The 20,233-nt window shown below is 46.8% G+C and overlaps 8 protein-coding genes across 9 annotated transcripts; 4 read left to right on the top strand and 4 right to left on the bottom strand.

Annotated features, from left to right (window-relative positions):
• Positions 1-354: 354 nt before the first annotated feature.
• Positions 355-3,570, bottom strand: BDCG_01554 (short chain dehydrogenase/reductase). The gene is made up of 2 exons (XM_045417068.1): positions 3,547-3,570; positions 355-3,398 (listed from the first exon to the last, which is right to left on the bottom strand). The coding sequence occupies exon 2, from the start codon at positions 1,777-1,779 to the stop codon at positions 793-795; it is 987 nt and encodes a 328-aa protein (XP_045273987.1). The 5' UTR covers positions 1,780-3,398; positions 3,547-3,570; the 3' UTR covers positions 355-792.
• BDCG_01552 (minor allergen Alt a 7) lies at positions 2,914-4,973 on the top strand. The gene is made up of 5 exons (XM_045417067.1): positions 2,914-3,211; positions 3,263-3,744; positions 3,819-3,904; positions 4,015-4,411; positions 4,499-4,973. The coding sequence occupies exons 2-5, from the start codon at positions 3,718-3,720 to the stop codon at positions 4,598-4,600; spliced, it is 612 nt and encodes a 203-aa protein (XP_045273986.1). The 5' UTR covers positions 2,914-3,211; positions 3,263-3,717; the 3' UTR covers positions 4,601-4,973.
• Positions 4,974-5,048: 75 nt separating this feature from the next.
• On the top strand, positions 5,049-8,125 carry BDCG_01551 (nuclear protein localization protein 4). Its single transcript, XM_045417066.1, has 5 exons — positions 5,049-5,339; positions 5,407-5,537; positions 5,596-7,078; positions 7,152-7,263; positions 7,409-8,125. The coding sequence occupies exons 1-5, from the start codon at positions 5,238-5,240 to the stop codon at positions 7,411-7,413; spliced, it is 1,833 nt and encodes a 610-aa protein (XP_045273985.1). The 5' UTR covers positions 5,049-5,237; the 3' UTR covers positions 7,414-8,125.
• Positions 7,679-10,211, bottom strand: BDCG_01550 (mitochondrial integral membrane protein). The gene is made up of 2 exons (XM_045417065.1): positions 9,805-10,211; positions 7,679-9,701 (listed from the first exon to the last, which is right to left on the bottom strand). The coding sequence occupies exons 1-2, from the start codon at positions 9,961-9,963 to the stop codon at positions 8,283-8,285; spliced, it is 1,578 nt and encodes a 525-aa protein (XP_045273984.1). The 5' UTR covers positions 9,964-10,211; the 3' UTR covers positions 7,679-8,282.
• A 710-nt stretch (positions 10,212-10,921) lies between these two features.
• On the top strand, positions 10,922-13,530 carry BDCG_01549. Of its 2 annotated transcripts, XM_045417063.1 has the most exons (6): positions 10,922-11,388; positions 11,596-12,107; positions 12,161-12,251; positions 12,345-12,592; positions 12,714-12,941; positions 13,023-13,530. In XM_045417063.1, the coding sequence occupies exons 1-6, from the start codon at positions 11,162-11,164 to the stop codon at positions 13,040-13,042; spliced, it is 1,326 nt and encodes a 441-aa protein (XP_045279637.1). In that variant the 5' UTR covers positions 10,922-11,161; the 3' UTR covers positions 13,043-13,530. The 2 variants fall into 2 exon arrangements, with proteins under 2 accessions (XP_045279637.1, XP_045279638.1); XM_045417064.1 differs by having other exon boundaries at positions 12,714-13,530.
• BDCG_01548 (transcription initiation factor TFIID subunit 5) lies at positions 11,105-17,029 on the bottom strand. The gene is made up of 6 exons (XM_045417062.1): positions 16,985-17,029; positions 16,557-16,933; positions 15,728-15,866; positions 15,628-15,671; positions 14,761-15,575; positions 11,105-14,696 (listed from the first exon to the last, which is right to left on the bottom strand). The coding sequence occupies exons 2-6, from the start codon at positions 16,728-16,730 to the stop codon at positions 13,622-13,624; spliced, it is 2,247 nt and encodes a 748-aa protein (XP_045273983.1). The 5' UTR covers positions 16,731-16,933; positions 16,985-17,029; the 3' UTR covers positions 11,105-13,621.
• A 52-nt stretch (positions 17,030-17,081) lies between these two features.
• BDCG_01547 (uncharacterized protein) lies at positions 17,082-19,456 on the top strand. The gene is made up of 2 exons (XM_045417061.1): positions 17,082-17,293; positions 17,354-19,456. Exons 1-2 carry the CDS (start codon positions 17,222-17,224, stop codon positions 17,846-17,848), a joined length of 567 nt encoding a protein of 188 aa, XP_045273982.1. The 5' UTR covers positions 17,082-17,221; the 3' UTR covers positions 17,849-19,456.
• On the bottom strand, positions 18,390-20,223 carry BDCG_01546 (F-actin-capping protein subunit beta). The gene is made up of 5 exons (XM_045417060.1): positions 20,067-20,223; positions 19,594-19,973; positions 19,128-19,397; positions 18,988-19,035; positions 18,390-18,892 (listed from the first exon to the last, which is right to left on the bottom strand). Exons 1-5 carry the CDS (start codon positions 20,093-20,095, stop codon positions 18,819-18,821), a joined length of 801 nt encoding a protein of 266 aa, XP_045273981.1. The 5' UTR covers positions 20,096-20,223; the 3' UTR covers positions 18,390-18,818.
• Positions 20,224-20,233: the final 10 nt, after the last annotated feature.

Below are 20,233 nucleotides of genomic sequence, written 5' to 3'. Positions count from 1 at the left end.
ATGTGATTCACTGTTTCTCATTACTCACACACTCACTCTTAGTCTCAATCATATCATTGATTCATCATCAGCTCGGCTTCTTGATATTCATTGAGTCATTGCAAAGATTATGAAACTTAGCAGCACAGGCGAATATATAGACACAATTCTCCAAGACTTGAAGAAGGTTGATGATGTGAGAGCAGATGGCTCAACAAAGTTGAGACACATTATTAGTTTATGACTTGATGGCTGGGTGAACCCTTTGCCTGTATCTTAATTGTATATAATTCTCTAGGCCCTTCTTTTATAGACAATCAATGTATCTCTCTGACAGCTAAGATTTTAATGAAGAACATTCATTTTAGCAGGGGTTGCTCCTAGCAGGGTCACTAGTACGCCAAGTCTGATTTGGTGTGCCAAGGAGCAGTGGCTTTGTGGTGTTCGATGCTCTATTGCCTAACTTTTAGATATGGGGCTGGGGCTAATCACTGAAGAAGTAAAGAGAAGAGAAGTATTTCTCTCAGACTTCTTCAGTGCTAATTTATAGGCGTGTGTGATTTGCTTAAATGTAAACCTTAATATAGGCCTGAATACACTAGGATTAGGCCTGGGTTAGGCCTGGGTTAGGCCTCGGTTGGTATCTGGCATTACATGCATACTGCGTACACTTAGAGCAGAAAACATGAGATCGTGAATATGTATCAACAAAAATTATTGGTTGATATCTCTTCACTAGTTAATAGCTTAGTTGCTACACTAATCGTATTGTGTGCTCAAGCTACCCCAGAGAAATTTCTTTGGGAAAAGAAATTAGCCACCTCCCTTGGGTGGTTTCTGTGCTGTTCCTTTACTCCACTCGAGTTCTTGATCAGACTCCCCCTTGAGAGGCTCAATATTGTAAACGACCAACCACTGCACCATTTTCTCAGGGAGAATATCAACCGTCAATTTCTGGAGCCAGTGTCGCCAGTATGGGGTTACTGACACCCCCCCACAGCCAACTCGCGCTAGAGAGGACCTCGCAATTTTATCAGCCGTCGGAACGAAGAAACTGAGTCTCCGAGGGTTTCCAGCCGTCTGCGTGCTCGCGACGACCATGGACATCACGTCGATGTGTTTGCCCTCAGCCTTCATTTCCATATTCAACCCGTTAGTGAACGACTGGATGTACGCCTTAGTGGCGGCATAGATGGTCAAATACGGCATGCCGATAGAGGATACGGATGAGATGTTTATGATGAGTGCTGGAGAGTTGCGCTCGAGATGTGGAAGGAGCACACGCGTCAACTGCGTCATGAAGCGCATGTTTACGTTAATGACGCGGTCTACCTCTTCATTCGTATGGTCCTTCAAAGTCATGAACTGCGAACTTGTCTGACCAGCTGTTCCACCTACGTTGTTCACGAGGACTGTGAGGGGGATATCATTGAACATTCTGTCAACAACTTTTTCGAGAGATTCGGTGGGCTGGGAGGCGTCGAAGATGAATTGTCGGAATTTGATGTGCGGGAATTCATGCTTGAGATTATTCTCGATACGCGATAGTTTCTCCGGGTTTCTGCCGTGAAGAACGATGTTGAAGCCATATTTGCAGAGCTCTCTGGCAAAGGCAGTCCCTATCCCTTCCGTGGAGCCCGTGACTAGCGCATACGAGCCTTTAGTTTTATCTAGGTATTTTGGAAGGGTGGAAGGGTGGCAGAATATGTAGAGGACGTGGCAAACTTTGATAAAGACGTATAAGATCGCGAGGGCACCGAAAGCGGTAAATACAGATAGAACCGTCATTGTGAAATCCATGATATCGAGCAATATTGTACGTATACCTGGATAAGTCTTTTCTATGTATTCGAGATGTTTGTTGATTCACTGTCCCAATATCCATGATTCCAGGGTGGCGACAGTGGTTACTGTAAGAGGTAATCGCACGCCAACAGCCAAAGTGTAAATGGGAGAAGGGATGTACATACATATATGTACATACATACAAAGTAGCAATTTTGTTGCAGGCTATTTGGTAATTATACTTGCATATTAGGCAAATTCGAATTTGTTTTGTTATAACCGTCTGTGCCTTTAGCAATGTCGGTTCAATTTGACTGACATATATTTAATCGATGTCGTCATCCATACATGTTTATCCTCCACAACAAAAGAACAAGCAAAAACAAATACCTTTATGTCAAACGAGCCTGGCTTGTGCAAGACTTATAAGCGCCTGACACAACGACTCATGAGCAATTTAATCTACCTATAGTAGAGGGGCCCGACAACGCGGTGGAAGGTTCATATATCGTAGTGTAGTGAGCTTGAATTAGATCGCCAGTTCCTGATTAAAATTCTGTAGTTTAGTATGTTTATGTCTCTCTAACTCTACCCGAGCCCAGCAAGCAAAACTGCTCCCACCTGTATTTGGTTCCAGCGGAACGGGCAATTGTATTACTGAAGACCTTTCGAGATTGTTTCTTGCCCTTGACGTCCTCTTTCCTATCGAGTGGGCTGACTATGCGATTGATATCTTGTTACTTCTTTTGTTTCACGCAATGTGCATCCATTGAACTGTTAATTAGGAAGGGTCAGAGGTTGAGGAGGGAAATTAGGTTAAAATATCCATTTTAGAAGAGGAAATCTTGCTTCAGAAGAAGAGTTTTGTTCCTCAAATTTGGGCCAGGGCAATCAATAATGTATATTTTTAAATCTTTCGTCCTCTTTTCTGGTTTCAATCTTTTCGATCAACCATTTCTGCCCATAGACATCTCTCAAACATCACAGGGAGATCTCACGGATCCAAAGTGTGTTGTGATATATAATTATTCTCTGTTATTATGTAGATACTCGCCACGCGGGCAGTAACTTATTTAATAATTGTGGGATGCTTCCGCATCTTGCTGATTGGATTGTTCACTGAATTTTAAACTTCAACCAAGTGCCCAGCAACTTGGTTCCGGCGCGGTCTAGTTCTGTTCCCTCGTATGATTTTTTTAGTGCGTGCGCCGAGAATGGTGCGCCGAATCGGGCCTGGCTGTGCGTGATCTTGATCAATGGCCAATCAGTTGGTCTTAATGACACTGAGAATTCTTCAGCCCCCTCGAAATACGCGTATATTGCATGGACGGCGAGGGGTCAGTATTATTTTTCCGCGATTTAACTGGGAGCAGGGATGAGGTTGCACGGGTCGCCGGTGGTGGTACAAGTGAGAGACCGAACAATTAATCTGGTGAAACCGGGATTAGTAAGACGCTGTAATCCCCCAGCAGAGCAACATTTATTGATCACTAATCAGGCTGCTTGGCGACAGTGGAGTGGCGCCCGCTAGCGCTTGCCACCAAATGTGTTAGCGCCCGTGGACACCGGGAAGCGGGAGACAGAGATCCGTTGGATTAGGTAATTTGGGGAAGGACTGCGGAAAATGTGTTTATCTGCAGCAATAATGGCTTGGAATTACGGAGATTATTAGATGGGAGAACGAATAGACAGCACTGTTAACGAGAAGGGAGGCACAGAAGGATTTCCAAGGTTAAGAGGGAAAAGATCACGTCATACCGTGCGGAAGTAGATCAACTTTACGGTTTAGATCGGGGTTGCTATTTAATACACGTCTCCTTCCCTTCCCCTCACTTCCCCCAGTACAGTACACAATCCCACGGCTGACTGCAAAAATCCGAGCGCATTGTATACAAGTGACATTATCACTCTCAATTGATATCTAGATCTCTTCATTCAACATCCAAAATCAATATGGCGCCCAAGATCGCTATTGTTTTCGTATGTCTGCTCTTCCCACCCAGCATATATGTTTCTTACCCTCTTCGACGCTAACGAGATCATGATACGCTTAGTACTCCATGTATGGACATATCCAGCAGCTAGCAGAAGCTGAGAAAAGAGGCATTGAGGCTGCTGGAGGTACAGCAGATGTTTACCAGTATGAGCCCCATGCGATAAAGCAGCTCAGGAAAACCGCAAACTGGACAAAGCAGTAAATGAGCTAGCTCCTCTCCAATGATAGCTAACATGTTTTTGCGCACCTTATAGAATCGCCGAAACCCTCACACAGGATGTCCTCGATAAAATGCGGGCTCCGGCGAAATCGTCCTACCCAATTGCTGAACCAAGTACCCTTCTGGACTACGATGCTGTCCTGTTGGGCATCCCAACCCGTTACGGGAACTTCCCCGCTCAGTGGAAGGCGTTCTGGGATAAAACCGGCGGTATCTGGGCTTCTGGCGGCTATTGGGGCAAATATGTTGGCCTGTTCGTCTCGACTGGAACTCCAGGTGGTGGACAGGAGTCTACCAACATCGCTGCGATGAGCACGCTGGCCCATCACGGATTCATCTATGTCCCTCTGGGATACAAGACTGTGATGCCCATCTTGGCGAACCTCAGTGAAGTGAGGGGTGGTAGTGCGTGGGGAGCTGGGACTTTTGCTGTAAATCGCCCGTTTGCTCCTCTTTGGCGTACTTTGCTAGGGAAAGTGTTCGGAAGGGAAACTAACGTATGAATTTTTGACTTTTAGGGTATTGATGGCTCGCGTCAACCATCTGCTCTTGAGATTCAACTTGCCGAAGAGCAGGGCACGCAGTTCTACAAGACAGTCTCCAAGGTCAAGTTTGAATGACTATCCTCTGTCACCAATACCTCCGGGAATGAACCCACGGCCAGCCAACCACAGTCAACAGCCGTACCGAAGCAAAAACCTACTGAAACAGCTAGGCAGGGTGAGAAATCTGGGCCATGTGGGCTGCCGAAATGTGTTGTCAGCTGAAAGGAGCTCAGGCGACGGGATTTTTTTTTTTCTTTCCAAAGTAGTTTTGATATTCTGTTTAATTCTTGAGGAGCGCCTCTATGATAGCACTGACTTAGTTAGCTATGGGAAATGAAAGAAATCATGAGCAAAACGCTTTATATCGTTATATGTAATCCGTAGCCCTGCTGATTCCACTGAATGTCAGTCATACAATCCGCGTCCACAGGAGTCGGAAAAAGTCAGACCAACCACGTGACATTGAGTGGCCCTTTGAGGCTCCCATTGACGTAACTAGTCAAGGAGCTCTTGTCTCCGCCAACTTCGATCAGCTTCTTCTCTTATTGCAACCTCCAGGCAACTTCCCACTGGCAGGCCCCGACTTCACCTCCACTGCTGAATATTTTTGTATCCTCACCATGGCCTGAGTATTCCATTTTTGATTGAATATTATCTTTGATCCTCCGGTGCACTCCCGGCCCTTACCTCCCCTCACCCACACATCACAATCATGGCGCCGGCAAGACCTATACTGCTACGGTTCGAGAGCCGGAACGGCCAGTTCAGGTTAACGGTGAACCCGACAGACGAATTCCCATCCCTTCTGCCAAAGGTTAGGCTCGCATATTAGAGGTTTGTTGTGTTGGCGTAGAGCTAATGTTCAACTTTTATTAAAATAGGTGCTGGATAACCTTCCCAAGAATACTGCTCCTCCATCTGTTGTACTTTCGAACAAACCGATAGGGACTGGAGGCCAGGAAAGAAATATCTCAACTCTGAAGGGGCTTACTATCCAGCGGGTTGGACTATCGTGAGTCAACCATCTCGATATACCTGTTTACTCCTGTCATGAAGGCTCATAAATCCAGTCACGGAGACAAACTTTTCGTTGGTTATGAAGAAGAGACCGCTGTGGTAAATGGCAGCTCGAGTGACCATCCATCCTCTACCTCCCGACCACAGAACGGATCACGTCGCCTAGACGGCGTTGCGGTGAGGCAACAAGAACCAGTTCCTCCTCCTGCTCAGGCGATAACATCTACGACGCTTATTAAGACCCCGTGGGAGGTTGTTAAGCAGTCACCCCTCGATGATCGATTGGATGGAAAGGATGGAAAAATAAGTCGTGGCCTAGATTACAAAATGTGCAGGCATGGACCAAAAGGCATGTGCGATTATTGTATGCCCTTGGAGCCATATGCACCTGAGTATCTTGTGGAGAAGAAGATAAAACACCTCTCATTTCACTCATATCTCAGGAAAATAAATTCATCTACAAATAAGCCGGAGTTAAAGAGTTCCTATATTCCCCCTCTCACAGAACCCGACTACAGGGTGAAAAGAGACTGTCCATCCGGCCATCCCGCTTGGCCAGAGGGGATCTGCACCAAGTGCCAACCAAGTGCGATCACGCTGCAGCCCCAACCATTTCGTATGGTTGATCACGTTGAGTTTTCTTCTCCTGACCTGATTAATTGTTTATTGGACTTTTGGCGAAAATCTGGAGCTCAACGACTTGGCTTTTTATACGGAACTTATGAGGAGTATACCGAAGTTCCTCTTGGGATAAAGGCTGTCGTCCAAGCAATCTATGAACCACCACAACTCGGTGAAATAGATGGTGTGACGCTTCACGAATGGAGTAACGAAAAGGATGTTGACGAAGTTGCCAAATTATGTGGATTGGAGAAAATTGGTGTCATATTCACAGACCTCATGGACGCCAGAGCTGGGGATGGTACAGTTATTTGCAAACGGCATATTGACTCTTACTATCTCTCTTCTCTGGAAATTATTTTTGCAGCACAACTGCAAGCCAGATACCCAAAAGCAACAAAATGGAGTGAAACGGGCCAGTTTGGATCGAATTTTGTCACTTGTGTGCTTAGCGGAGATGAGGACGGTGCAATTTCGATTAGCGCATACCAAGCATCTAACTCCGCAGTTGAAATGGTGAAAGCCGATATAATTGAGCCCTCTGCAGATCCCGGGGTTATGCTTGTACAACAAGAAAACGAACCTGATGATGATCTGAGCAAAGCTCGGTATATTCCCGAGGTATTTTACCGCAGAGTCAACGAGTATGGCGCCAATGTCCAGGAAAATGCGAAACCGAGTTTCCCTGTTGAATACCTCCTTGTCACTCTAACCCATGGGTTCCCAACTGACCCTGACGTTATGTTCAACGATTCGACTTTCCCAATCGAAAACCGCGAGGTCATTGGAGAGAGCCAGGATTTGAGAACGCTCGCTAATAAGCTGGTGTCGCACGGTGACCCTAACAAGGCGATATGTGCTGTATCGGACTTCCATCTCCTTTGCTTCCTCCATGGGCTTGGAATCTTAAATAAGGTAGAGTTGTCTTCAATATTGTCTAGAGTTATATTTGTCATGTTTATTAACCTTCACGTTCCTCCGGCTATAGGACGAAGAATCTCTTTTATGTACCGTTGCCCGGACCCATGATCCCGCGGATGGCATGCAATTAGTCAACACACCCGGCTGGGCCACCTTGGTTACAATACTTCAGGAGAGCGGTGAGCGGCCCCCCAAGCGCCCTTGGCCCTTCCAGCCAAAAACATCCATCTCTTCCCATCAACTCTCAAGCCATACAAAAACCCTTAAGTCGGAACATCCCCAATCGGATGGTGAACAACTTGCTAAGAGGTTTAAGGGGGCTAGCTTAGGATAGCATTTTCCCAAACCATATCCACCCTCTCGTGATAGAATTTCCTTGCTCTCGTTACGAAAATCGGATTTGCAGTTTAAATACAATATGGTGCATATACGTTCACGAACCTTTGCCAACCCATCTTTCTATTTACCATCCTACTTCGAGATGCTTCGCTAGCACCGCGTCTACCTGCACCTCTATCTCTTACTACTGGCATAGCTTTCTCTTCACAGTCATTCCTTTCAAACCCAACTAAAACCGCGCCTTGTCCTGATAGCGATGAATGGAAGCGCAAGGAGATTGGGGGTCAGAATAGCCTGAAGCTATGCACTCGGAACTTCTGTGGTTTTTATTAAAAAAGATAAACCGAACATAGTCAGCTTGAGCATCATTGAATAATAGTAAATGATCAATGTAATGCTGATGAGAATTTGGAGCTTCCGTGAATTTTATCTCCGATTACCCCTTTCCCTCTTGGATTTATCATTTATCATTTATCATGGCATTTTAGAGATCGAGCAGGATGACATTTATTTACACCAATTAGCTCAAGACTTTAATATTTACAGTTTAGATCCACTTGCCCAAACATGCGCCTTGCTCGGGTTACGCAATTGAATAAAAAAATAGAAAAGGAAAAAAAAGGAAAAAAAGGGAAAAAAGGAAAAAAAGAAAAAAAAGGAAAAAAAGAGAGAAAAGAAAAAAAGAAAAGAAAAGAAAAGAAAAGAAAAGAAAAGAAAAGAAAAGAAAAGAAAAGAAAAGAAAACAGAAAATTGCGCCTTTGGATAGAACAAATTAATAGCCGAAAGAGCGAAATGGAAAGCCACAGGAGTACAATTTTCCCTCAGGAAGAGGCTGAATCTGCTTTTCATAAACCTCAACTCACAGCTTGGCCAACTTCTTCAGCCTGTCTCCTAGCAAAGCCTTGCCCTTATCCGTTCGCCAAACCTCATGTGGCGCACCTTTGACCACATCCCACGCTACCAAATTATTAGTTATATTGGTCAGATCCTTCTGCTTATCTGCCCACCTCTGGCTCCTCCTAACTTCAATACCAGAACTAACAACAACCAACCGCATGGACGGAGACTGAATGTGCTTCGCGCTGGCAATCTCGCTTTTCGTCGTCGAATCCGCAACAAGGTTCTCCTGCAACTTCGCTTTGATGAATCTTCCATTCTGGTACGCCACTTTACCGTACACGCGGTCTTCCCTCGTGCGGCGCTTGAATATCGCCCCAGCCAACCTATCCAGTCCAAGCGGGGAGAATATCCCGCGCAGCCAGAGCTTGAAGCCACGACCTGGTTTGCCTATCTCCGGCAACAGGTCCTCGTGCAAGGCGTCAATTAGCATCAGACCCGTGATGTCGCCGGCATGTCGACTGGCGAAAATGCGGCTGTATATCCCCCCGACGCCAGCGGATACGACGACCCATGGACCTTCCTCGTCTGCTAGAGCTAGAGTTTCAGAGAGGACGTCGGCGGACATGCCTGCAGAGTGTGGAGATGGGGCATTGTCCGACCACCCCATGCCGGGTCTGTCCCAGTAGCAGTATCGATCAATTGAGCCATTGCGATACGCCTCATGTACCCAGCTTCGAAAACTGTCTTCGACGGGCATTTCGCCGGCTTCCAGTAGGACAGTTGCGCTGCGATTATCCGCTTTTGAGGAGGGGATCGTACCAACGCAATCTAGGTGGATTTGGTATTTGTCGTTGTCGACGTAATATTTCTTCCCGGGAGCAGGGAGGCCGGCATCCTTGGCGCGCAGGATCAAAGTGGCCATGAGCAAAATGGCCACGAGAACCGTTACGGTGGTAACTATAGTCTCGACCAGGACGGCAAACCACTCTCGCAGCGTTCGCCGCGTTTCTTGTCTTCCCGTCAAGCGCTCCTCCTCCTCACGCTTGCCCCATGCGACGAAACGGGTTTGGGCTAATAGGTACAGGCTGATCATCGTCGCCCATGCGGCGGAGGCAATACCTACCCATCCCTCCTCGACGCGGAGACGGGGCACGCCGACTATGATGAACAAGTTTACTGCTAGGAAGAGGGAGAGGACCGCGCCCCATATGGTCATGGGCCTCGAAGGGACGGAAAAAAATATTAGGGCAATTAACAGGTTGGCCATGGTCAGGGTGGTGAAGGAGAAATCGAGGAAACCGGAGCCGCGGCTGTTCATACCCGGTGGACTGACGAAAGTCGATGCGAGCAGTAGAATCCACCAGATCAGGTTTACTACCAGGAAGAGGATGGTGAAGCTTCGCAGCGCCCGGACGCTCCAGAGGTTGTATGGAGAGACCTGTTTGTGATCAGCCTTTTCTTTTCTTTTTCCTCTTTTGGGCAATAAACGTCCATGGAGGATTATTCTGGGAAGGTTAAGAGAGAAGAAATTGAAGACTTACTGCTGGGTCGTCAGGATCTAGATATCCACCCCGTGGTAGCAGGCGAGATCGTTCTGTTGGCTCCTCTCTCCGATGCCCTCTTCCTGCGCCTTCATCTTCACCATGTTCTTCTCCCTCGCTGTGCTCCTCGCGCGTTCTCAAACCCCATAGCGGAGACATTGTGTGAGAAAAAGTCCCCCTAGCTCACTAGAAATAAAGAGTTATCGAAGTTGTCAACAAGAGATATCACAGGGCGCTGGTAGGCCCTTTCGTAAGTAGACGACCTAGAGAGCAAACGGAGTCCATAAAACCAAAATTTAGATATTAAGGAATGCAATACAAAGGTGATTTGATTCATAATTTGTTTTTTGCCGTGGCGAAGAGACCTTCTTCTACCAGACCCGGTTTTCGAGAGAGTTGCTGATATCGTCATTGGCAGGATGATGTGATGTCATCGAGGAGTTCTAAGCTTTAAATAAGGTTGCTCCCGTGATATCATTTTTATTTTCTATCTCCAACCGCCGCATCAAAGCATAACAATAATATACTCTATACAGCTTCCTTTCCATGCTTTTTTTCATCTTTGAAACAATGTTGCTGCCAGGAAAATATATCTGTTCCACACGTTCCCCCTCAATCCAGAGCCTATGTTTCTCTCTCCTGCCTCAAAATTGAGCTTTACACAACAGTATCCGGGTTATTCGACCAATTAAAATAGCAACATAAATAAACTGTGATATGATAATGCTTTTTACCTTAAGGGTCCAACTTGAAAGGCTTCCTGTCATCCCATCATTGGGATATGACCCCATATGGATAATTTCGTGGACCGTCACGTACGTTTCCATCATCGGTTTTGTTCACATATAATAATGACAATAACGCTGGAATTGTCCATAGCTTAATGGGTAGTAGATACTTGCAATGATCGGAGCCAATAAATGCAACTTTTGAAGAGTCCGTGTATGAAACAGTACAACAAACTAGCAACAAAGTTTGGAGTTCACGTTTTACTCAATTTTTCTGGCCGTCTGATATTTGTTGTTGGTCGGAAATTACCCGATGTTGTAAGAAACGATAGATACGGTACGGTAACGTGATAACTCTACAGGGGATCCATGGCCATGGATGTGTATGATGAAGTTACTGCGACTCATCTGCAAACTTGCGCCTGGCAAACAACAGCTCAGAACTATTTACTTCATTTATCTGCTTCAACTGCGGCAGCTCTTCCTCACTTGCACGATAGAACAGAATCTGAAGGCTGTGTGGTCTGTAATCAGGAGGCGCATCACATCGATGCGCTGATTTCTACACAGCTCCGTATTCTCGAATTTTATACCACCACTTATTTCATCCTGTCGCCATCACTCCAGATATGAGCGATCTTCAGAAAAACTTTGCAAAATCTCGATTGACTAGATTACCTCCGGAGGTACTGGTATTTGATGGACTAGGTGAGGATAGAGAGAATGATCATGATGGTAGTACCACCTCCATACATCACGAACGTCAAGATGATGATTCGTCCTCAGCTTCATCCGTATCCTCCACGGGAACAGTGATACCATCCGCAAGCCAAAACTTATTTGCACGTCCACCCAGGTAGGTTGGTCGTCTCTTTTTAGAGTCCTCTTCTGTGAATTTGGCTTTTTTATATTTGTTTGTCAGTATTTAATTTATTTTTTGCCTTTGGTGTTTGAAATAAGCTATTCCATGCTTTTTATTAATCAGGGTTTTAGGTGTCCCTCCTAACCCTTCCGTTTTTAATTTCCATATGAACACATCCTAATTTCTACATTCTGCTAACAGGTCGGCATCCGCAAGATCAGAAGCTACTCCATTACCATGGATAGACTTCTTTGACCAGGAGCTTTTCCTAGAAGAGGATATCGAGGGTTTACACATCTCCCACCATGCGTACATCAGTGCCCCTTCAGAGTCCGGCCCTTTGTTCGTCACCCACCACGGTGCTGGATCGTCCGGCCTTTCATTTGCTGCCTGTGCAGCGGAAATTAAGAAGATCCTCCCTACTGCTGGCGTATTATCTCTAGATGCGCGAAACCATGGAAGTACCTCCGTCAGAAGAAAGAGTCAAGGTGCGGAAGACAATTCACAGGTAGAGATAGATCTAAGCCTCGAGACGTTATCTCGTGATTTACTCTTCGTGATCGACCAAACCCGAATAAAGATGAACTGGGAATCGCTCCCGGACGTCGTTTTCGTTGGCCACAGCTTGGGCGGAGCTGTGGTCACCGAAGCTGCGAAGAAAGGTGAACTTGGATCGAAGCTCCTGGCTTATGCCGTTTTAGACGTCGTTGAAGGTAGCGAAGATTCAGAATTTTTATATCATCGGAATATTGCTGATGAACTTCAGGTTCCGCGATGGATGGGCTTCAAAGTATGGAAACATACCTTTCTACCCGGCCGTCTAGCTTTCCCTCCTTGGCTTCCGGGATTAGTTGGTAGTATGTTGCACATATAAGTTTCTTCCCCTTCGCTCGTAGTTTCCAGAGCGACCGGTTCCATTAATTTAATTGAAACTAAATAACGTTGTATAGCACCCGATCACGAACTATCCGCAATACCTTGTCTGCACGAGTGTCTGTACCATCCCTCCTCCGTGAAGATCCTTCCGATACGTCTAGACCGTGGAAGTGGCGCACAGACCTAGCCGCTACGAAACCATTTTGGGAGAATTGGTTCATAGGCCTTAGCAAGAAGTTTCTCCAAGCCCGCGGGGGCAAACTGCTGCTGCTTGCTGGAACGGACCGTCTTGACAAAGAGCTTATGATCGGGCAAATGCAGGGTAGGTTTTTTTTCTTCTCTTTTTCTTTTTATAAAAAGTCCTTTTGAAACTTCTAGACTCCCAACAACTATTTTACCATACTAAATCATGCTTCCCCAAATCTTCTCAAAAAACAATCAAGGCAAATATCAACTCCAAGTGTTCCCCGAATCAGGCCACTTTATCCAGGAAGACCAGCCCGCAAAGACAGCACAGATCCTCGTCGACTTCTATAAGCGAAATGACAGAAGCGCTCTCGTCCTTCCGCCCAAAGTCGGTGATGTGTTGGCGGCACAGGCTATGGCGAAAGGAGTTGGGGCCGGCGGGCATGGGGGCATGGGGGCGGATTCCCACCAAGCAACTGGACAAAGTCAGACCCCTGATTAACTGTACCTAATTCAGGGAGTTGTTTTGCGGGCGAAAGCATGAATGCATTTTTAACTCCTTTTAGTGAAGCGCATTTCTGCATGAATATTGACATAGGCGGCATCGTATTACCGAAAGCTGCCTGTGGCCTCTGCTTCATACCAGAAAATTTGAAAGAACTATGGACGCGCCAACATCCGCGCGCGGAAGGGATGACGGCAGGAAGGACCCTCATTCTATTGTCAGTTTACTTTGTGAGCGACTCGCGCGACTATATTATAGAACCAATTGTTGTCGCGTTGAGATAAAATAAAGATACGTTGCTAAAAACTTCCATGGGGCGGAGGCTAGGAAAAGAAGGGAAAAAATCATTTTGAAAGGAAGCGACCATACCCACGGGAATGAAAAGCCTAAAGAAATCTCATAAAAACAAAATTACCGCCCCCCCCCCTTCTTCGCCCTTCCCATAAATAGTAAAGTGCCCAAGGTTTGATCTCTGCCTTTACGCCAAAGATGGAGAAAACATGTATAAACAAGGTAGCTGATCATTTTTGCGGGAAAATTCCAAATTAAAATGTAAAAGTCAAGAGGAGATCTAAACATCGCAAATAAGAAATGGTAGGGAAACAAAAAGGGAAAAGCGGTCGTACATGCGTTAAATGCTATGAGATCTGCCGCCTTTATTCATGGCATATATGCGCCGCCCGCAACGACCAGGTTCATTCCTGTAAATCGCGTTTTGTAAACAGGGCTCTTTTTGGTGGGGAACGCACTGATCTGGTCAGGGGTTACGACAACCTCCTTGCTTTTCTTCTTCGTCGTGCCTGTGCCAACACTGGGAACACCTGCAGCCGAGGCCTGAGCGCTTGATGAAGCGGCAGGGTTTCCAGCATCAATCTTTGTCCCAGCGCCGCCCTCGCTTATAACACGCCCTTGGCCAGTGGACGGATCCTGAGCCGGCCCTGCCACATCCCAAACACGAACAGTACCGTCCGCACCACCGGAGACCAGGACTGTCGACTCAGCACTCCACGTGAGAGACCAAATACCACCCTTCCCGTGGCCACGCATACGCTTTAAGAGTCTACCAGGAGCTAGATCCCACAGGAAGATGGAGCCATGATCATCAGCCGACGCAAGAATTTTGCCATTGTTGCTGCATGCCAATGCGGTGATGTTACCAGTGTGGCCAGTAAACATGCGAACGGCGTTTCCAGTGGTTACGGCCCACATCCGCACAGTATGATCGGAGCTACCAGTGAAAACATAAGCTGAATTTGGGTGGAAGCATACACAGTCCACGTCTTGATCATGTCCGGCGAAGATCCGCTGCTGTCGTATTCTATCTGTCACCCACAAGCGTGCAGTTTTGTCGTGGCTGCCAGAGACAAAATAATGGCCATAAGGACCCCAAGCGATATCCCACACCGGCTGTGCGTGGCCCTTGTAGACGACCATACATTGCCAGAGATCAAGAGACCATAAACGGATGGTTTTATCAGCCGATGATGACAGAAGCCAGCGCGTATTCGTCTTGACTTCTTCATCCTCCGGACTGGCGATAGAGGGGGCAAATGCCACTGCATAGACCGGTCCGGAATGGCCAAAGAGACGGTGGGAGTTTGTAGGGGCAGAATCTTCTGAGTCTGGGTAGGTTGGTGGAATGGGTAAACCATCAAGACTCCAAACACGAATATAAGAATCTTGTGTCCCAGCGGCAACCAACATACTATCGCCAGAGAAATCTATGCAGTTGATGCTAGAGGCCGGTTAGAGCACAGACAGTCAGAAGAGGGGGACGTCATAAGTTGCTGTTAGCGTACCTATCGTAAGTATTGTGAAAAGTGAACATGCAAACACTGATGGCAGGGCCAACACCTCCAGTTCGCCCTTCGATTTTGAATCTATCACGGTTTTCTTTAACCTTTTGCACTTCCATGGCGACATCACGGGCCATTGAGGGCGGATATGGTATTTCAGCGCGTGTTGGAGCCTCTTCATCTTCTTCTCGTTTGATCATTTGTTCAAAGTGTTGAACAAGAGATGGGCGACCTCCGGTTGGAGGGTCTTTCACGTCTGCCTCCTCAAGTTCAGCCCTTACATCTCCTTCAAGGAGTGGCTCCATCGGTAGTTTTCCAAGCTTGAGCCTGGGAAGCGTTCCTGCCATTGCAGGGTTATCACCGGTATATGCAGATCCCGGGTGGTGGCCTGGTATTCCTTCGTCCTCCGCAGGCATCCCGGAAGAATTGTTCGCTCTTCCAAGCATCGCAGCAAAGCTGAAGCGATCATCCGCGGCTCGATCTTTAGTAATTATTGTGCAATAGCTGCTAAGAATAGCCGACATCACAGTTCCTCCCTCCTTTTGCTTGCTTTCAAGGAACTGCATAAGGTTTGAAAATGCTGGATTGCTCAAGGTAAGGCGATATTTATTGTTACGGTATAGCTTTGCAACGCTATTCTCCTGTACATGTTCAGGGAGGCTTATTGGCTCCAAAGCGCGGATATCCTCGCTATGTTCGGGAAGAAACAAGCTCTTGTTTGCCTCGAAAAACTGACGACCCTCCAGTGGCACTAAGGACGTGATGAGATTAAGATATGAGTAGACGAACAGAGGCCATAGGACACGTCGGAGCTCCGGCTGCACATTATGTTAAAAGACTGAATAAATCTACATGTCAAGAGGACAATACCTTATAGATATCCAAATTGTCCTCGACCCATTTTCTGGTCACATCTGCCAAGTTAAGTTAGCAAGATTGATTGCGTAACTGTGGATATAAATACACTTACCAAATGCTAACTTGAACTTTGGGCGTGAGTCCTCGCTGGCAGGAGGAAGAGGACGTCCATCGATTTCTTGGTTCGCGGACTCCATTCGAAGCATTGCTTCGGTTCTGCTGTATCCTTTTTTTGCCAAGTAATCGATAACCTAAAGCAAAGACATATTAGTTATTACTCGTGACATGAATGGTTAGGAATCCAAAAAAACACGAAACAGCGCATGCAAAATAGCAACCTAAACTACTGTAATGAAAATGAAACCGCAACCACTAGAAACAAGGCCGCAGCAGCCACACAGAACCTACTGCTCCTACAAGGCCCTGGTCACCTCCAACAGAAGGGTCTCCATACGGAGAATGTCCAGGACTTGGACGTCCCATATTTTGAGTCTGTTGTATAGCCTAGCTAGCTTGTTGTAAAGCACGAAACGATTTCTTTGTTCTAGCAAAAATAAAAGCAACCACGAAGGGGTTTGGGCGGGAAGTAGAGCAAAAGCACAAAATTGGTGAAACTCATACCCCAAATGAACCGATTTTCAACGCAGAAAGATGAAGAACAGCTTTTATAGGAATGTAAAGCGACACTCAGTCTCACCACAGAATTGGCTCTGCTCTGCATTCCTCACAATGATATCTCTAGCTTAGCAAACATAATGAATGCCAGCAAAGAGATAACTCACACAAAGCTTAGAAACAAGCTCTTGTTGTTTGTTGCATGGGAAGAAACAGAGAATTTAGCAAAATGAAAGGTGGTGGGAGACAAAGAAATCAGTAATAACAAATACATAGAAACGGCAAAGAACTGCCCCAGATAAGACATAAGACAAGTTTTGACCTACAATCTGATTCAAGTTCTGCTGGGACATGACCCCCGACGGCGGCCCAGAGGTTGCCGGGCTCCCCGCTGAAGGAGGCCCGCCATTGACCTGCTGTTGCTGGGACATTGGCATCCCGCCCCCTGGGCCCATGCTGCCGCTCCTCGGCCCCGGGCTAGGAGCTCCCGGACCGGACATGTTGGGTGTGTTCCTCTTCTATAGCGAGAGTAATGGGGTATACACAGAAGAAAAGCTAAAAGCTGATATGGCTGCAATGAGTCTGACCCAGCTCTAGGGCGGGCCGGATGATTATGATAAGAGTGGCATTGGACATTGACGGTATAGTTGCTTGGAACGGCGGAGATTCGAGCGAAATCACGGGTAGGTTGTTTGATATTACGCTATCACAAATCAGGTTAGTGTAGTGAGAAGGGAGCTTCGAGACAGCTTACCTAATCATGGAGATCTGGGGCTAACTTAAAGGGAGTTAGTTACCTGGTTCACAGCCATAAGGTACCTTCTCATACTAAATTAGTGCAGAGGTACATAAAGTGATCCAAAAAGTGGTTGTTTGTTAAGTAACCGTTGCCAAGCGCACTCACTCTAGTGAGTTAGCCGCGCTCTTAAGCTCTAACAACACCATACAGCAGCTCTATATCGACACTTCCTCAATCGTTGAGTGAGAAACCATGCATCCACAAGAACCCGGCGATGTCTTTAGCCCTGCTGATCGAATCCGTCAACTCAATGATATCGACAAGGTTTGTCCTCCCTATATCCTCCGTGAACTCTGACCTGTTTCCCTGACAGTAGGTTCGCAGGATGTAACAAAACTCCTCAACGCCGCGGGCGTTGCGATCAGGTCGCTCACTACCAATTCTTCTTCCATAGCACTAGGACAGCAGTCCAGTGATATTCCCAAAATCGATGGGACCCTAGAATCGCATCAAGCAGCTTTCAGAGCTGCAAGCTCGCAATACTTCGCTCTCCTCTCCTCGATCGATGTGCATCTCCGACGGCAGGTGTATGCTCTGGAAGAAGCGTCTATAATCAAGCCTGAATCTGCTGAGACTGCAGGCGGGGGTACTACAACAACAACAATTGCTGCTGCTGCTTCGTCAGGAGGAGTTAACCCTCTCGATTCTAGCTGGCTTAATAGCCGGAAGGATACTGTCGGAAAGGATAAGGAGGCGGAGTTGTGGGCGGAGGCTAGCAGGCTTGCTGCTCAGCTGGATAAAGACAAAGGTTCTTACAGGAACGAATCTGGCGTATTGGATAGGAAAGGGGCTTTCGAAAGAAATATGGAAGCTGATTGAAGTTGATTCGGGGCCGGGTTGCATGCATTGTCTCCGTCAGCGCGACATTGGGGTGAAATACAATCAACCTCCTCCACCAACGCTACGAAAATATAGCGTGGTCAATCGATTCCCGCTGTTTCATGAATATTTCCATATATTGCACGGTACGACATACCGATATTCGAATGTCAAGTTGAAGCCAAGACTTCCCATGCGCGCCGCAATTAACCATGCTAGTGACGTTCATGCATTTTCTACTGGCTGGTATATAGCGGAAACCGCCCCCGAAGGTTGTCAGCACAAATAACGCCCACTCTTGTAAAGGCATTACACCATTGGAATTGAGGGATAGCTCTTTGGGAAACTCCTGTGTGACCCGACCGCATGTGACGATAAAGCAGATATGCTTCTAGGACTGGAACAACCCTGTTATCCGCTAAGATGCCATGGGATTTATATTGCAGATAGAGGACAGACGAATAGCGCCTTTGCTTTCTAAATTACGGAGCCGTATGCGCTGTTCAACGGGATAGGATCCTTACACAATGCGAGGGAATTGGGAAGAGATGCTATGCACAGTTGGGGCGCTCGTGTACTTGATTGAAGAGAGCTGCAGTGTCTTGTCTATATAAACCGTGCTAGCACGACTCACGCGGTAATGTATTTTGACAAACTGGACGGGCTCTCTGACTTGCAGCTTTCCCCAGGTGCCGATTTATCTTTAGTTAGATCCCCTGACTCTGGTATTAATAGCAATGGAGAAGATAATTTGGATTCTTTACATTCGGAGAGTCATAAATATCTTATCACTCGTCCGAGAATAAATAAAGGAGATAGAAACAAGATATAAAGGACGAACGAAAATACATGGGCCGCTCGCGTTATCGCCGAAACCAGAAACGATAAGTTAATACTGCTGCAAAATGCAACCCATCTGAATTTGCGCGGTTGGTACTTTCTATAAGACGAACAAAGGCCGTAACTAATGCTACCTCTTCATTGAATTGATCATCTCCCGATGGGTAGCTTGATCTCTATTTGTCTCGGAAAGGGGTTGGATACCTATGCAAAAGGAAAATCATTATATTAGCAGAAGGAATAAAATCAAACCGAGCAGCAATGTTGCCGGGAGGAGCCAAAAGTAGTCTAGCACTCACTTCTCAAGTCGGAAACGATATCCTTCGCTTTCCCAAAGTAGACCTCCTCTGCAGATAGATTCCAATATTAGTAAGAAGATGCGTTTTATATCATAAAACGGTTACGGTTGGTGTAAATTTAAGCAAAAAGGTGTGCATACGAAGAAGATTCCGCATCTTCAACTCCATATCCTCAACCAACCGCCCGACATTCGCAACATGACTAGCGTCTCCATCGACGGCCATGTCTGCCTCGATCTGTCTCGTCATATTTCCACTGAGGTCCATCTCACCCAATCCTTCTGAACCGGTTGATAAATGTAGGATGACGGTGCTCGTTAGTTTATAGTGGCATGTCCGCGCGCGGTCTGTGGCTTCAAAGACGTGGATACTATCCCAGGCACCAGAGTTTTTGGAGCCAGGAGTAATTGCTGGAGGAAACGGTCAGCCAGTCGTTCAGGATAGAGGTGAAAGATGGCTGTGTTTTGCGAGAGGGGAATATCCACCGCTGCATTGTCCCCAACAAGGACAGAGAAATAAACAAGAATACCACGAAGTTATATAGAGTAATATGAGATCTCGCCAATGGTAGAAAAGCAAACCAATAAAATAAAGTAAACCCCGCACCTTTCTTCAACAAAACAACACCAGCAAACCCATCATCCAAATCCCAAAAATACACACTCCCGACCCCGCCCTCATAATACAGCTCCCGGTAGACGTCGAAAGCTTCATTGGCTGCTACCTCTAACTTCCGCACTCGCTCGCTAGGTACAGTCCCATCTTCAATCGGCGGGTCGAACTCATTGCTCCACGGGCTGCGGTAGCTGTCGCCGTCCCTGTTGTAGTCGCAGAGGAGGTAATCACGCTTTGTTTGGGCGCATCGGCGGATTTCCAGCGGTTGGTCGACGGAGGCAAGGAGGTCTTCGGTTAGATCGGGGACGAGAGTGGTGATGTATTGGAGGTTTTGTTTGGTGTCGCGCGGTGAGAGGCGGCGGAGGAGGTCACTGGTGACGGTTAGAAACGCGGGGTGGGTTGGGTTTAAGGAGTGGAGATAGATGATGGGGAAAGGTGACAGGATTTACGGGTCCAATGCTTACAGGGCACTGTCAAACTGTGTATCTGCCATGATTGTAGGAGTTGTATAGTGGTGATGGCAGATACGGGGACGAGATCTATCTGTTCGAGTGGTGGGTGCAATCGCGGAGGCTTCGATGATGATCGACGGAAGTTATTTAAGTGCGTGGGGCAAAAATCTGGGCGTGGC

The sequence above is a fragment of the Blastomyces dermatitidis genome, assembly GCF_000003525.1.
Source record: "Blastomyces dermatitidis ER-3 genomic scaffold supercont1.2, whole genome shotgun sequence".
Lineage (NCBI taxonomy): Eukaryota > Fungi > Ascomycota > Eurotiomycetes > Onygenales > Ajellomycetaceae > Blastomyces > Blastomyces dermatitidis.
Note: the sequence above shows the minus strand (reverse complement) of the source record. Positions and strands in the feature narration are given on the sequence as shown.

Bases quoted from the DNA above. Each gene is read 5' to 3' on its own strand.
- BDCG_01547 (XM_045417061.1), top strand. From the start codon at position 17,222: ATGCATCCACAAGAACCCGGCGATGTCTTTAGCCCTGCTGATCGAATC. The intron at 17,294-17,353 runs GTTTGTCCTCCC...GTAGGTTCGCAG, and splicing joins AACTCAATGATATCGACAAG to GATGTAACAAAACTCCTCAA.
- BDCG_01548 (XM_045417062.1), bottom strand. From the start codon at position 16,730: ATGTCCGGTCCGGGAGCTCCTAGCCCGGGGCCGAGGAGCGGCAGCATG. The intron at 15,672-15,727 runs GTAAGTGTATTT...TTAACTTGGCAG, and splicing joins AAAGTTCAAGTTAGCATTTG to ATGTGACCAGAAAATGGGTC. The intron at 14,697-14,760 runs GTACGCTAACAG...ACCGGCCTCTAG, and splicing joins TTTCACAATACTTACGATAG to CATCAACTGCATAGATTTCT.
- BDCG_01551 (XM_045417066.1), top strand. From the start codon at position 5,238: ATGGCGCCGGCAAGACCTATACTGCTACGGTTCGAGAGCCGGAACGGC. The intron at 5,340-5,406 runs GTTAGGCTCGCA...TTATTAAAATAG, and splicing joins TCCCATCCCTTCTGCCAAAG to GTGCTGGATAACCTTCCCAA. The intron at 7,079-7,151 runs GTAGAGTTGTCT...CTCCGGCTATAG, and splicing joins GGCTTGGAATCTTAAATAAG to GACGAAGAATCTCTTTTATG.
- BDCG_01550 (XM_045417065.1), bottom strand. From the start codon at position 9,963: ATGTCTCCGCTATGGGGTTTGAGAACGCGCGAGGAGCACAGCGAGGGA. The intron at 9,702-9,804 runs GTAAGTCTTCAA...GATCACAAACAG, and splicing joins TAGATCCTGACGACCCAGCA to GTCTCTCCATACAACCTCTG.
- BDCG_01549 (XM_045417063.1), top strand. From the start codon at position 11,162: ATGAGCGATCTTCAGAAAAACTTTGCAAAATCTCGATTGACTAGATTA. The intron at 11,389-11,595 runs GTAGGTTGGTCG...TTCTGCTAACAG, and splicing joins TTATTTGCACGTCCACCCAG to GTCGGCATCCGCAAGATCAG. The intron at 12,108-12,160 runs GTAGCGAAGATT...GATGAACTTCAG, and splicing joins CGTTTTAGACGTCGTTGAAG to GTTCCGCGATGGATGGGCTT.
- BDCG_01552 (XM_045417067.1), top strand. From the start codon at position 3,718: ATGGCGCCCAAGATCGCTATTGTTTTC. The intron at 3,905-4,014 runs GTATGAGCCCCA...CGCACCTTATAG, and splicing joins GGTACAGCAGATGTTTACCA to AATCGCCGAAACCCTCACAC. The intron at 4,412-4,498 runs GTAAATCGCCCG...TTTGACTTTTAG, and splicing joins GGGGAGCTGGGACTTTTGCT to GGTATTGATGGCTCGCGTCA.
- BDCG_01546 (XM_045417060.1), bottom strand. From the start codon at position 20,095: ATGGCAGATACACAGTTTGACAGTGCCCT. The intron at 19,974-20,066 runs GTAAGCATTGGA...AACCGTCACCAG, and splicing joins ACACAGTTTGACAGTGCCCT to TGACCTCCTCCGCCGCCTCT. The intron at 19,036-19,127 runs GTATGCACACCT...ATCTATCTGCAG, and splicing joins GAAGATGCGGAATCTTCTTC to AGGAGGTCTACTTTGGGAAA.
- BDCG_01554 (XM_045417068.1), bottom strand. From the start codon at position 1,779: ATGGATTTCACAATGACGGTTCTATCTGTATTTACCGCTTTCGGTGCC.